Genomic DNA, 14,591 nt, shown 5'->3' on the forward strand with positions numbered 1-14,591 from the left:
TATGTTTCAAAAAAGCGTGTTTAAGCAGGGAGCGCAGTTCTTTTGTTGAAAACGTTTTTTTTTTTATATGGAAAAAAGGAGTTGGCTGCGCTAACTGTGATAGTACTGCACAAAGTATGAACAAAGATAATGATGATTATTAATTGTCACTTAGTGCATATAAATCAGTGAAAACACAAAAATACATCTAATAATCCAATGAACTAAACCATATGGCATTAGTATAGCAAATGGGTATTGTGAATACATGAGTGAACCCACAAAAACACATGTGATAGTCCAATGAGCTGATCATATGTAGCAAATTGATAATGTGAACTTAGTGAGTCCAAAGAGAACACAACAAAAAATTTATAAAAAAATTGGTGTGAAGATGGTATAATTGACTCCAAACTTGAAACATCCATGTGAAAAACAGTCTCTTCCATATATTGTGATTACTTCACAGAAAAAAACTTGTTTGATGTGATCCACCACCGAGAGAAATGCCTGCTTACCGGAACTCAGTGACCCCCCATTACAGAGGATCAAAGACAGCCTATAGGAAGTACAGCTCAATCTGCTCCAGCCGAATACAAAGGATGGTAATTCAGGTCAACACACTCACAGATTCGATGGATTCCAATCTCAGAGATCATAGTCCTACTGCGGAGCCCAACAGGCATGATCTCTGAGGCCCCGTACACACGTCCGAGGAACTCGACGGGCAAAACACATCGTTTTGCCCGTCGAGTTCCTTGTGAAGCCGCCGAGGATCTCGGCGAGCCGAAATTTCCCATTGAACAACGAGGAAATAGAGAACATGTTCTCTATTTCCTCGCCGAGGTCCTCGTCGGCTTCCTCGGCCGAAAGTGTACACACGGCCGGGTCTCTCGGCAGAATTCAGCTCCGACCGAGTTTCTGGCTGAATTCTGCCGAGAAACTCGGTCGTGTGTACGGGGCCTAAGATTGGAATCCATTGAATCTGTGAGTGTGTTGACCTGAATTACCATCCTTTGGATTCGGCTGGAGCAGATTGAGCTGTACTTCCTATAGGCTGTCTTTGATCCTCTGTAATGGGGGGTCACTGAGTTCCGGTAAGCAGGCATTTCTCTCGGTGGTGGATCACATCAAACAAGTTTTTTTCTGTGAAGTAATCACAATATATTATTATCTTTGTTCATACTTTGTGCAGTACTATCACAGTTAGCGCAACCAACTCCCGTTTTCGAATTTCTATCACTGTTTGTTTATCAGCAGGTTTGCAGCTTTCTTATCCTCACAGATATACTTGGTCTATACTCATATTGGGACTATACATTTAATATCTTTATTTTTCACATTATAGTTTAGCACAGTTTCTTCTTTTCTTTTTTTCATTTTTTTTTTATATGTTTTCATTTTACTTCATTGGTCTCCTTAAGTAGGGAGGCTACAGTAGAGGCCCTCTCTCTCTTCAGTTTAGCACTGTGAAAGATAAAGACTCCCCTAAGCAAGCACTTCAGTGCTCCCACTTTTTAGTAGGTGCCTTTGTATCATCTTTGTGGTCAGTAAAGAAAGCCAAGACTGTTGCCGCTATAGATTCCATTGTCAATGGATCCTTTAAGAGATTCTCATTTAATCTCCAAGTGGGTTTCAATTTACAAGTATTAGGAAGTTTCACTGAAAAGTATACTGGGAAGTGATCCGACCACATTTGTACACCTATTGTAGACCACGGTTCCCAATCTAATAGACGTTGGGAAATTAAGAAGTAGTCTATATCCTGCTATATGTATTGTGAGTAGCTGAGACATCCACTAACTGAAGTGAATGAAGCAAACGTGTCAACCTATTTAAACGAAGATAAGAAATATGTGGTTTACAGGTTTACAAGTTGAGTTATCCATTAAGGGGTCCAGAGTTATGTTCAGATCACCACGTAAAATCAGAGATCCCTCCTGGAAATCTCTACGCTTACATAATATGGAGGTTAGCATGGCTGATGAAAGATTTTACACTTAATAAAGAGGTACCTACCCTCAGAGTCAATAAGCTCCTGAACATCAGGGATTTAGATTGAGTACTGTACACCAATTGCCACTCCTTTCGACTTTCCCAAAAAATTATTGCTCATAAATTAGGAGGAATAGTATTTTGTGGGCATTTGCGGGAGTGATGTGGATTTAAAATGAGTTTCCTGTTAAAAACAAAACAAAAATTTGCCTTTTGCTTGTGCATATTGTATGGTTGGGGGTTATTAGCTAAAGTGTAGCACCCGCTAGCGAGAACAGTCCCACACAAATGTTTCCTTTTGAGGGCATGTTGGCCCACTTTTATTAAAGAAAATCAAACAAAGTTCCAGAGATGAAAACAAAAGTGGTTTCCCTCGCAGGGGTTTTTCACCATCAACATTAAATGATAGTATGTTCAGCCTCCTGGCTCACACATGCAAATGAAAATACTGAGCCACCTTGCTCTCTTCAGCAGCAGCACCACTGCTCAGGCTCCCGCATGAAGCCCTCCTGACGCCTGTCAGCAACCCCAGGCTCAGGTCTCTGGGTTTCAAAGTGCAACCTGCACTCTCCAGCTTCTCTAGCTACTCCAGTGCACACCTGCACACTCTGGGTTCTCCCTTGCAAGCCTGGACCCCCTGGGAGGGTGGAGCCCAGAACCATGGTCAGGTGTCTACAAATAGGCCAGCACACACCTGACCAGTCAGTGTGCTGGTAAATCTCAAAATCTGGACCCAGGACTGGGGATTTCATCCCACCCGGATCTCTACAAAATCCCCGGGCTCCAGGTCCCAAAGTGGACTTTATTAAATAATGAGGAAACTGAAACACCATTTTCCTCTGTACATTATAAGCTTCCTGGAGCCCTTCAACCCGTCCAGTTGAGAATTCTGGGTCACTACACTTTTGGGGTACCACAGTACCACAATATTATTATTATTATTTAGGTACTTATATAGGGCCATCAATTTACGCATGTGCATTCACATCAGTCCCTACCCTCAAGGAGCTTAAAATCTAAGGTCCCTAACTCACATTCATATACTAGGGCCAATTTAGGCAGAAGCCAATTAACCTACCAGCATGTCTTTGCATATTGTATGACGTTTGTGATCTATTTTGTGGCGTGTTTAGACCTCTGATATTCAAGGATCCAAATTTAAGAGTCTTCATGGCGGCTGGGACAGAATCTTCCGTGAATCTAGTATATAATTTTTGGTCGGAGAAACAGTTCCTCAGGTTCACATATCAACAAAGAGAAAAAAATAGGAAGATGGGGAAAAAAAATAAAAACAGAAACAATGATAGAAAAAGAAGAAAAAAAACACTGCCCTCCACTTAGAAGCAGAGAAACCATGGATAGCACCAATGACCAATATGCCACGGTTTATCCGGGAAGGTCTGTATCTCTGCAGTATAGGGTCAAATCCATTGGTATTTTTCCTCTTCTTCGTTCTCATCCTCCCCCTTGTTAATCACTTGGTATGCTAAATTGTGTTATTACCGTCGTTAATCCATTTTATGCTTGCCTAGTTAGCAACCATATTGGGTGACATTGTGGTTGACATTATATTAAGTTTGCATTTAGTATCAGTGCCTGTTTTTTGTTTATAGCTACTCCTGGGTACTAAGTATTTCCTGTGATATTGTATATTTGTACACTCAACCTAATGTGTTAGAAGGGCAGAGTTTTTTTTGAAAAGGACAAGGCAAAGAACAGAGAACCCATCCTAATCAGCAGCTCCCACTGTGGTAGTGCTTCAGTAGTTTACAGATGTAAATTCACATTGTTTCAGTTCATTTTTACAGGGCAAGACAGAGGAGTCAAATTGAACACCACATTCCAATATGAGACTAATCAAAAATGGGTGGGGAAGGAGAGGTAACAAGCCTCGGGATTTTAAAGGAGTTAGGTGTAGAGATTAAGACTTACTTATACAACATACAAAATTAAGAGGTTTTATTACAAAGATAAAAAACATGAAAACATATTTACATCCATATCAAAAAATTGCTTGTTCTTTAAAGGCATAATTAACAGACACTGATTTAAGTTAACACATACACTTGTATAACAAAGGTATTGGCATAAATTAAATATGCTGAAGTTTAATGAATTGTATACAAAATAATAATTGCAGGGCATAAAGAATATATGAATACAGGGAAAAACATGAACCTTACCAAAGCTGTTATAGGTCAATATATAACTTGCATTTTAGATAGAGAAATACAAGTTCCATGTGTGCACAAGACATCCCATTAATTGTATGATCCATCAATTGTTTGCAGAAGAAAACAAAAATACTGATTTTCATGAGAACAAATTAAGAAAAAATGTATATATAATCATTTTTTGTAGTCCCGACACTTCTAGAATCACCCATATAATAAGGCACCTAATCCCAAGTAATATTCAAATTGTGGAAAAATGGAAGGAAAGGGGATAAATTACGGTGCATATATGTAGGTAGTAATGATGAGAAAGAACAATGTCTTATGTAAAAAATTACAAAAATAGTTTTATTCAATACATAATATACAAAAATACAAAAAAGACATATTAAAACCTATGATTCGTTTGATTTCATGAATACCAATGGTCATCAACAAGCAGGATTGTAGTTAACTTGAGAAAACAGGAAGATCGCATTTCCCTACATGTTTTGCGGGTTCCGCTTCCTCAGGGGAAAACGACATCCATTTTTTTAAATTTATAACGAAATGAAAAACATATATATACATTAGCCATATAGAGTAGCACAATTACATCATATGGATACAAAATTGCATAAATATAACATTATTGATATGAAACTTTTATTTCCGCCAACAAAAGATTGAGAGCTGGTTCTCAAATTTTCCGACTGAAAAAGTTCCTATCGGAAAATCCGATCATCTGTAGCAATTCCGACGCATATTCAGAAACAATTTGACACATGCTCGGAAGCATTGAGCTTCATTTTCTCGGCTTGTCGTAGTGTTGTACGTCACCACGTTCTTGACGGACGAAAGTTCAGGGAACTTGTGTGACCGTGTGTATGTAAGCCAAGCTTGAGCGCAATTTGGTCGGAAAAAACATCCAAGGTTTTTCCGACGGAAAATCAGATCGTGTGTACGCAGCATAAGTGTTCTCCCCTTGGTGGGAACCCGGTTGCGGTTCCCAGGACATTGACATTATGGACTTTCTGCATTATTGAGGTATGATAATTAGTCATACCAGGAGGCACCACACGTAAGAGGGAATTGCTGAGAGTGTGAACCATGTCTGAGAAGACATGTAATGCACTCTGAGTTGTAATCAAATAAGTTCTACAAGTAAAGAGAAGTTTTTTTGCCATTGACAACTGCCTGGTCTAAGTTATGTTAATACTTAAAAAAGGGGTGCAGACATGGTCTATTACATAACATGAGCATATCAGGTGCCAGGACAATGTGAGGAAAAGATGCAATACCAGTGTCCTAGTGAACGGTTAAGTAAACCCTCATGGGGTTGTGTGCCATTGCATTATGTGTGCATTATAGCAGCCAGCCGGCCAGGAAGTGGAGGTGACTTGGCATAGGTGACAGACCCTGGTAGTGAAAGAGACTGTGTGGTTGGTTCTTTCCCTAGAATTTGGTACTCCAACTTGGGTCCGATTGTGGTACAGGGTGTCATAGGTATCTTGTCTTGAAGTCACGAAAGATAGAGTGAGGCTTTGGAGCACAAAAGCACATGTCACACAGTAATTGTATAGGACTGCCTGGGATACAAATATAGGAATGGAGGTAAAGAGTTACACATGCGTATCAGTGTCACTGGGATGAGGTGACTGGTTTCTGGGCTGGTGGAGTCCAGTGCACGCTATGCTATGCTGGCTCAGAAATGTTGTATGGAAGGAGAAGTGTTTTAAGGAACTGTTACCAGTGATGTTTACTTGGGGAAAGGAGTGAGTCACACTACAGTATTCAAGAGTTAATTATATGTCTGCTCAGGTGACCGACACTTAGGCCCCGTACACACCATAGAATCTATCCGCAGATAAATCCCATCGAATGGGTTTCAGCGGATAGATTCTATGGTGTGTACACTCCGGCGGATATTTATCTGCGGATAAATCTCCCCTGGGATGGATTTTCAGCAGATGAATATTTGCTGACATGCTCAACAAATCCATCTGCTGAAGTCCATCCCAAAGGATGGATCCGCTCGTCTGTACAGACTCACCGGATCCATCCGTCCAAAGGGATTCCCCGCACGCGTCGTAATGATTTGACGCATGCGTGGAATTCCTTATATGACAGCGTCGCGCCCGTCGCCGCGTCATAATCGCGGCGACGGCGCGACACGTCATCGCCAGAGGATTTCGGCGCGGATTTCAATGCGATGGTGTGTACACGCCATCGCATAGAAATCTTCTGAAATCCTCGAGAGGATTTATCCGCGGATACGGTCCGCTGGACCGTATCCGCGGATAAATCCTCTCGTGTGTATGGGGCCTTATAATGGAGAGTGCCAGCTTAACACCATACCCGGGTTTAAGCATATATCTCCAGCAGCCTGCAAAGGCATGATCGCTTTGCCTTTCCAGGCCCCCCACATGAACCCCAGCAACAGTTCTTCCCACAAACTCCCCCCTCATGTTGTGGATGTTCAGAAGAGAGGGAGATATTCTGTAGTTTAACAAATTACAACTTGGATAGTGCTGACCCCATTCCTTGCAATTTCAGTCCAACAAAGGCAGCTATTTCAGTACAGCAAAGGCAAAGTGTTGTTAGGAAATTAGCAGCAAAGCACACTTCTGGCAGGATTAACAGTTTTTTCAATGCTTGAAGTGATAAAACACATGGAAATGTGCATGTATTGCAGACATGCTGCAAATACATTTTTGTTATTCTGCCCTGACATATACTTTACCTGAAGCCTTCTGGGGAAAAGCTTGTAATTTCAAGGTCTTCAAGTAAATAAACAATCCACTGAGCATTATCAGTTGACATTTTACATGAACCCCTTCCCGGCGACAGTATGCAAATATGTAGCCTCGACTTGGAGGGATTGTACCGAGGTGATGCCTGCCGCTGCACATCACCCTGGCACCTTTGTTTAGAGCCGGCAGTTGGCTTTCTTGGGATAACAACCGATGTGGCTAAGAAGCTGCTCGGCTGTTATCCCAAGCAGTAGGATGGAATGCCCCCCCCTTACTGCCACCTTCCGCAGCTTGGACGGGCCACCCCTGTTGCGTCAAAGGGGGGTTGGGTCACCCGTGACTCCATGGGAAACCGCAGAAAACTCCCGTTGCGTCAGAGGGGGCGGGTCACCCGTCCACATCACGGGTGGCCCCGCCCTCTGTTATAAAAAAAGCTGTCAGACGGCCGTGCGTCATTCGGCCGGGCGCCTCCTATGGAGGCGGTATCATTCATAGCGGCGGGTCGGACTCGTAGAAGATTACGGCGCTGGAATTTTTTTATTTTTTTTTATTAAAGGACTTGTCCTAACTTTGTGTGTGCGTTTTTTTTCCCTTTTTCTCTCTTTTTTGGATGAAATGGTAGGGGGTACCCCTTTTCCAATTCACATAGGGGTCACCCCGTCCGCAGACCCCCACAACCACCGGGCAAGGGTTGTGGGGATGAGGCCCTTGTCTCCATCAACATGGGGACATCTTCCCCGTGTTGAGGGCATGTGACCTGGTACAGTTCAGGAAGGGGGGCGCTCTCTCGTCCCTCGTCTTTTCCTGCAGCCTGACAGATTGCATACTCAGATAAGGGTCTGGTATGGATTTTTGGGGGGAACCCCACGCCATTTTTTTTCTATTTGGAGAAGGGTTCCCCTTAATATCTATACCAGACCTGAAGGGCCCGGTAATGGACTAATGACGAACCAATGTCGTTTTTTTTCAATTACTTTTATCTGTATTGCCGGGACCCGACAATTCATTATAGCCGCGAGTAGTTTTAAATGACCTTTTTCCTTTAGAAATGTAATTTTGTGCAGGGACTGTTATAAACACAGGAAACATGCGCTACTTTACATGCATACTATAGACACCCCCCAGGTAAGAAATTTAAAGGAATATTTCACTTTTATTTTTTCACTTTAAGCACTATTAAAATCACTTCTCCCCCAAAAAATGACAGTTTTTAAAACTTTTTTTGCATTGGTACATGTCCACTGGGGTAGGACCCAGGTCCCCAAACACTTTTTTTGACAATTACTTGCATATTAGCCTTTGAAATTAGCACTTTTGATTTTTCATGTTCGTGTCCCATAGACTTTAACGGTGTTCGCATGTTCGAACAATTTTTTTGCCTGTTTGCATGTTCTGCTGCGAACCAAACCAGGGGGTGTTCGGCTCATCCCTAGTGTGGATACATTTGTTCTTTATGCCTCCATTGTATGTCTCTCACTTGCTACCGAGATGAGTTATGGACTATGGGATTTGTAGCATGCATAGAGCTGTAAATGTGACTGCAACTGACAAGCACTGCTTATTCCAAACAAACAGAAGCATATGTCCAAACTGTCCCTAATTTCGAGGGTATGTCCCTGATTTTGGAAAAAGTCCGCCTGTCCATTTTTCCTCCTCATGGGTCCCTCATTTTGGTCTGATCTATATAGTTTGTAGCAGGGTGCCTATAAAAATAGGTCAAAATTACAGGAAAAGTGATTGTTGGGATATATGTTCCTCCACGGATTCTTAGATTTGCAATCTAAGATAATACTAGCAAAGACTTCAGGGTAAAGAAGCATAGTTCTTTACCCTGTGTTTGGTAAAGTCCGTTCCGGGGCTGGTTTTATTGGGAGTCTGATAGAGCTCTGGGTGGGACAGACTTCCAAGTCCATGGACCGCAGTTTAATGTTTTTTTTTCAGGTCTTGATTAAGGCAGCTGGTCCTAGCTCTTAGAGAGAGAGTGTGAGTCTCCATGTGAGGAGGCATCTAGGAGCATGGCTGCTCATCCCGTACGTTGGATACAAAAGATTTGCTTTTGTGAGGACACTTACTACAAGACCAAGGACTGTTCAGTCTATGGACACAGTAAGCCTCGGTAGAGCAGAAGTTTATTGTTGTAAGATTGATGGCAAGATGTTTTTTTCTTCTGTTTGGGAATATCCTGTGATTTAAACGTGATGTTTTCCTAAAGGAACTGTGAGTTTGTCCCCCACAAGTTGTATATAAAATAGATTTTTTAGCTTTCAAAAAGTGTTTCCCAGTGCTAAACCTTTCATCCAATTTCTAAATAGCTGCATTTGTAATTTTCAAAAGCCAGTATAAAGGAAAAGTAGTGGTAAATAAAATAACTTCTTGGTTTAACCAGTAATTTTTTTTGTATAATTCTCCTTTTTAAGGGGGCGTGGCAGGTAGGTGTGTCTTATGCCTAAATACTTTGGTATGAGGTTTTGGCGCTCACAGAGGACATTACAAAGGGGCAGAAAAAGCATTAAAAGAAAGACATTTAATGATTACAGGGCCAATAATAAGTGCATGTGTATGAATTATATTTGCAGAATAACGATATCTATTAGTTGCATTTTATTACAGTCTTTTTACAATGAGTCAAACTGATTTTTCCAGACTCAAAATGCACTTTGGGAAATGGTACCAGTTATATCACTGTATTTTACTCTTTGTGTTTCACAGATGTTTACGACTTACTGATACTTCATGGACCCGATGCAAAGGAATGGTGCCAATACCTTTTTAGTCTTTTTCAAACTCATCCTGAAGGCCGAGACTTTGCTATAGACTCTTATGAACTCAATGAAAATGAGCCGATTCAACGCAAAAATCTAAAAACATTCCAGAATAGCAAATGTATTCTTATGCTTCTCTCTGGGGATTTAGAAAGCAACTTCGATAATCCAGATGTCTTGCAGAGCTTGAGGACAGTTTTGAGGCCACCACACAAAATAATTGTTTTATTTTGTGGAGTAATGGACAAAGAGGATTTCACATATATATTCCAAGACTGGCCGCACTGGAAACAACTGTCCTCTGAAGATGAACCAGAACTCTATGTTATAAGAGTTAAGGATACTATATTAGATGGTAAGTAGCATGTACTGTATTTTTTTGCTCCATAAGAGGCACCTGACCATAAGACGCACAGAAAAAAAATATTCTGAACCAAATGGTGTACTAAAATATTTACCAGTGCCAATAAAATGCAGCCTGATCAGTGCCAATAAAATGCAGCCTGAAATGTGCCAATAAAATGCAGCCTGAAATGTGCCAACAAAATGCAGCCTTATCAGTGCCATGAAATGCAGCCTGAAATGTTCTAATAAGGCAGCCTTATCAATGCCCTTAAATGCAGCCTAAAATGTGCCAATAATGCAGCCTGATTAATGCCATTAAATGCAGCCTAAAATGTGCTAATACTGCAGCCTGATTAATGCCATTAAATGCAGCATAAAATGTGCCAATAATGCAGCCTGATTAATGCCAATAAATGCAGCCTGAAATGTGCCAATAATGCAGCTTGATCGATGCCATTAAATGCAGCCCTACCTGTGCCACCTGCACCTCGCACAGACTGATGTCAGCCTGTCACTTAGAAGACAGAGCAGCCCGAGCGGCCGCTCGTTCTGCTGTGTCTTCTGTGAGCAAGTGAGTGACAGGCCCAGCGGGAGATCGCCCGGCACTCACGGGATATGGCCATGCCGCCGGCCTGGTATTGTAACATGTGGGTGGCAATGGCGGCGATGGGGGGAGGGCAGTGCTTGGGCCTGGACAGTATTCGCTCCATAAGACTCAGAGACATTTTCCCTCATTTTTTGGGGGTGACAAAAAGTAAATCTTATGTAGCGAAAAAAACGGTAAGTAGCAGCTCCTGCTTTTACAGTAGACTTCTCAGTGTTTGTTATTTGTGTATGTTGGTTCACAGATAGCTTAAAGTGATTGTAAAGGTTTTTTTTTTTTATATATAACAAACATGTTATACTTACCACCTCTGTGCAAGGGTTTTGCACAGAGGGGCCCTGATCCTCTTTTTCTTGGGGCCCGGCGGTGCTCCTGGCTCCTCCTCATCGAGTCCCCCCCACAGCAAGCCACTTTCCATTGGGGGAACTCGTGCAAGTGAGCTCCCGAGTCCTGCTGCTGCATCCATTGACACAGACAGCAGGACTCGGCCCCCGCCCCCTGGCTCCCATTGCACTGGATTTGATTGACAGCAGCTGGAGCCAATGTAACATGTTCCAGCTCCTGCCCCCCTTCCCTCTTGACAGAAAGTGGGGGTTCTTCTCCCTTCACCTGCTGTCACTTTTTTTTAAATAGCGTGGCTGTGCGAGGCTCTGTCAACACAGCTGTGTCATTCATGCACAGATTCCTGTAAGTAAATAAACTACAAGTACCGTCTTCCACCGTGGCAGATGGACTTGTAGTTATCAATGGGCTGCAGGGGTGCTGATGAGCGCTCCCGTTATCCACTGATATGTCTTCCAGCTTTCAAGCAGAGGTACGGGCTGAAATCCTGAGGACATGTCTACAGGAGTCCACATTGCGCCCATGATCAACTACAGTAGGGTGACCAGACATCCCCATTTTTCGGGACAGTCCCCGGATTGTCCCTGGACCAAGTCCGTCCCTGGTTTTGTCCCCGGATTGGATTTGAACAGGGGCTGGGGCAATTTCAAAGACAGTCAGTGCAGAATACTAGCTTAGGGGTGAATGTATTTTTTTCCATTATCTATGCCCCTTTCTGATGATCATGTGCTGGTCGGATCATAGGGAATATTTCTTCAGTTTCGGGTGCATGCCCATTCAGCTCCGCTCACATGTTCTTCTGCCTTGGCTCAAGCCCCAGCCAGCCGCCTGCCTGCTTATCTCCTTGCCTTCCCTGGCGGAGTGATCTTCCTCCGCTCCCCACCCAGTAGTAGCCGGGCCCGGAGAGTAAGACTTGACAGGCGGTTGTGGCGATGTGTACAGAATTGCCGATTCCGTTATTGCTAGTAAAAAAAATATATATATGTCCCTGGATTTCATTTAAAAAATCTGGTCAACTTATACTACAGGTTCCTAAATAATAAATGCACATTTTTTCTGCAAAAATATGTGCATTGATCTCTTTTTCCATAGAGGTGAACTTAGCCTTTAATCATGGAGGGAGTGGGAGGAGTCTGGAGGATCACAGTGCAGAGACCCCTGTGCCAGCAGATGTAGCAGCAAGTCCGGTATGCAGTGATGAGGGAGAGGTAGAGATCCTTTGTTTCTAATGGAAGATGGAAGTGGGGAGGATTGCCAGTTTAGTGGGGCAAAAGTAGTGAAACAGGCAGCAGGTCTGGGAGGGAGATTGGTGGATCAACAGCCTATGCAGAGTGTGGCATCAATAGCTCTTCACACCCTGTTCAGCCCAGAGAGAGGAAGAGTCCGGGGAGCAGTAGTGCGGTGGTTCCTAAGCCAGGAGATGGGCCGGCAGCTCAGGAGATCAGGTGACAGCAGGGCATACTTACTGCTTCCTGTCTTAAGAGGAAGAGAATCGTCAGGCAGAACAGCATTGATCCCAACCCAACAAGGAGATTGCAGAAGCGGTTTCTTTGCTGATAGGCATTAGAGGTCACAAATTAAATGTCTACTCAGTTGGGGCTATTAGGGGGTGCAACTGAAATCTGCCTAGATCTTGCCCTGCTGTCTGTACTGGGGACATGGGATGCTGTACTGAGGTATAATGGAGAATCGTGTAGTCTGTAACAAGAGGTTTGTACTGGGGGGGGGGGGGCTGAACTAAAAAGGGGGGCAGGGGATCCTGTAGTGAGGGGTCAGTACTGGAGAGGAGAGTTGGGGGGCTCTGTACTGAGGAGTCTTTACTGGGGGGGGATATTTAGGATGGTCAGTCTGTACTGAGGGCTCTGTGGTGGGGTGGTATTTCTGTACTGAGGGGTTTGTACTGGGGAAGGGGGTCTGTCTATGGGAGGGGGTTTGCCTGTGCTGGGGTGTAGGCAGGCACAGCTTATCTTCCTGTCTGTAGGTAGTGCTGTTTAGCTGGTCACTGAACAGAGGGAATGAAGGCTGTAGGGTGCTTTGTCCATAGGTGTCATCAGGGGGGCAGCTGCCCGATTTGTACACTGTAACACTGGTTGACTTTCTCTGCCAAGAGGCACTGCCCCACTGCAGTTGGAGCGCATTTGTGAAGGATGCATACTGAGGGTTTGCGCTGGGGAAGTGATCCCTCTGTACTGGGGGGGACTGTGCTGAGGGGTTTGTGCCCTGGAGTAGTCTGTACTGATAGGTTTGACTGGGGGTGTCCATCTGTGCTGAGGCATCTGTGCTGGGTGGGTCAGTCTGTTCTATGCTGGGGAAGTCAGTCTGAGCTGCGGAAGCCAAACTGTGTTGGAAGGTTGGTCTGGGCTGGGAGGGAAATCTGAACTGAGGTGTTTGTGCTGGGGGGGCCCGTACTGTACTGAGAGATTTGTGCTGGGGAAGGCGGTCCATACTTGGGGGGGGGGTAGGTAGGGAGGGGGAATTTAGGTATGATGGGGTAGATCTGTATTTTGGGGGATATGGGCTTAATGGGGGGTAATTTGTAGTGGAAGTCTGTGCTTTATGTACTTCTGACCCCTTGCACTATAGAAACTTAAAGGGGTTGTAAAGCTTCGTGTTTTTTCACCTTAGTACATGCTATGCATTAAGGTGAAAAGACACCTTGCACTCTCCACCCCCCCCCCCCCCCCAAGTCCTTGTTTTACTTTCCTGAGCCCCGAATCTCCGTGGGCACCATCCTGCGATGCTTTCTCCCAGCTCTTGTGGCCTCTTCATTGGATGATTGATAGCAGCGCCATTGGCTCCCGATGCTGTCAATCAAATCAATGACGTGGTGCGCCGGGGGCGTGGGGTGGAGTGAAAGCCGCATCCAATTCGCATAGGTGTGAACCCAGCCTTATACAAGCCAGAAGAGTCCCTAATCTGGTCTTTTATGGTTGTATTAAGGCATGTTTGAATATTGGTAGGCCCCTCCATTGCCCTCACTGATGCTCCTTGGCCTGGCCTACTTGAGAGAAATTTCAGCTATGGAAAAGATGATAGTAAGGTAAAGTATATATAAAAATAAATAAATTAATTCATGTACATTTTACACTTACTAACAGGTAGGTGATTTGTAGCCTATTTGAGCAGACCTTGCTGCAAGGTGCGCTATAGGAAGTAAAGCTGTATGTGTTAAGAACCTGTTTCTATCAGCAAACTTGCCATGCATAGTGTAGAATCTGGTTGAGTTAGTTGCATGCTAGGTATCTACATCTATTGTAAAACTAGTAATCCCATAACATTTGTGGTATGCAAACAAATGAGAATCTTGGCTGCAAAGCCTGTATTAGAATACCAAACTTTGTTTACTTACTTGCTCAGTAGATTTACTGGGTTTTTAAAAAACAATGGGCCACACCTTTTGAAACCTGAAATGAATGGGCACGCACAAAAGCGTTGTCAGACAGTGCTTTATTGTATTTGAATTCAGTTGTGACAACTGTAGTGTGTAACAGTAAATCTATTTCTTACACATTTTTTTTAAATTTTACTAACCAGGCAACACCAGGTTGTAAGTGAGGCCTAGGTATACATAACAGTGCAATCAAACTGAGGAGAATCACCCCAATAGAGACCCAGACAGCAATAAATCTAAGAACCCTAATCCTTCCCCCACTCTAAA

General features: G+C 43.5%; 1 protein-coding gene across 4 annotated transcripts in view; it reads left to right on the forward strand.

Moving 5' to 3' along the window:
- The window catches only part of PIK3AP1 (phosphoinositide-3-kinase adaptor protein 1), a 242,196-nt gene that overhangs the window by 111,338 nt on the left and 116,267 nt on the right, over positions 1-14,591 (forward strand). For 3 of the 4 annotated variants that reach the window (XM_040362258.1, XM_040362256.1, XM_040362257.1), the window contains exon 2: positions 9,590-9,997. In XM_040362258.1, coding sequence (XP_040218192.1) covers positions 9,590-9,997 — 408 coding nt within the window. Of the gene's footprint in view, positions 1-9,589; positions 9,998-14,591 lie in introns of those variants that run through there. The other variant, XM_040362259.1, reaches the window with a different exon arrangement.

This window comes from Rana temporaria, chromosome 8 (genome assembly GCF_905171775.1).
Source record: "Rana temporaria chromosome 8, aRanTem1.1, whole genome shotgun sequence".
Classification (NCBI taxonomy): domain Eukaryota; kingdom Metazoa; phylum Chordata; class Amphibia; order Anura; family Ranidae; genus Rana; species Rana temporaria.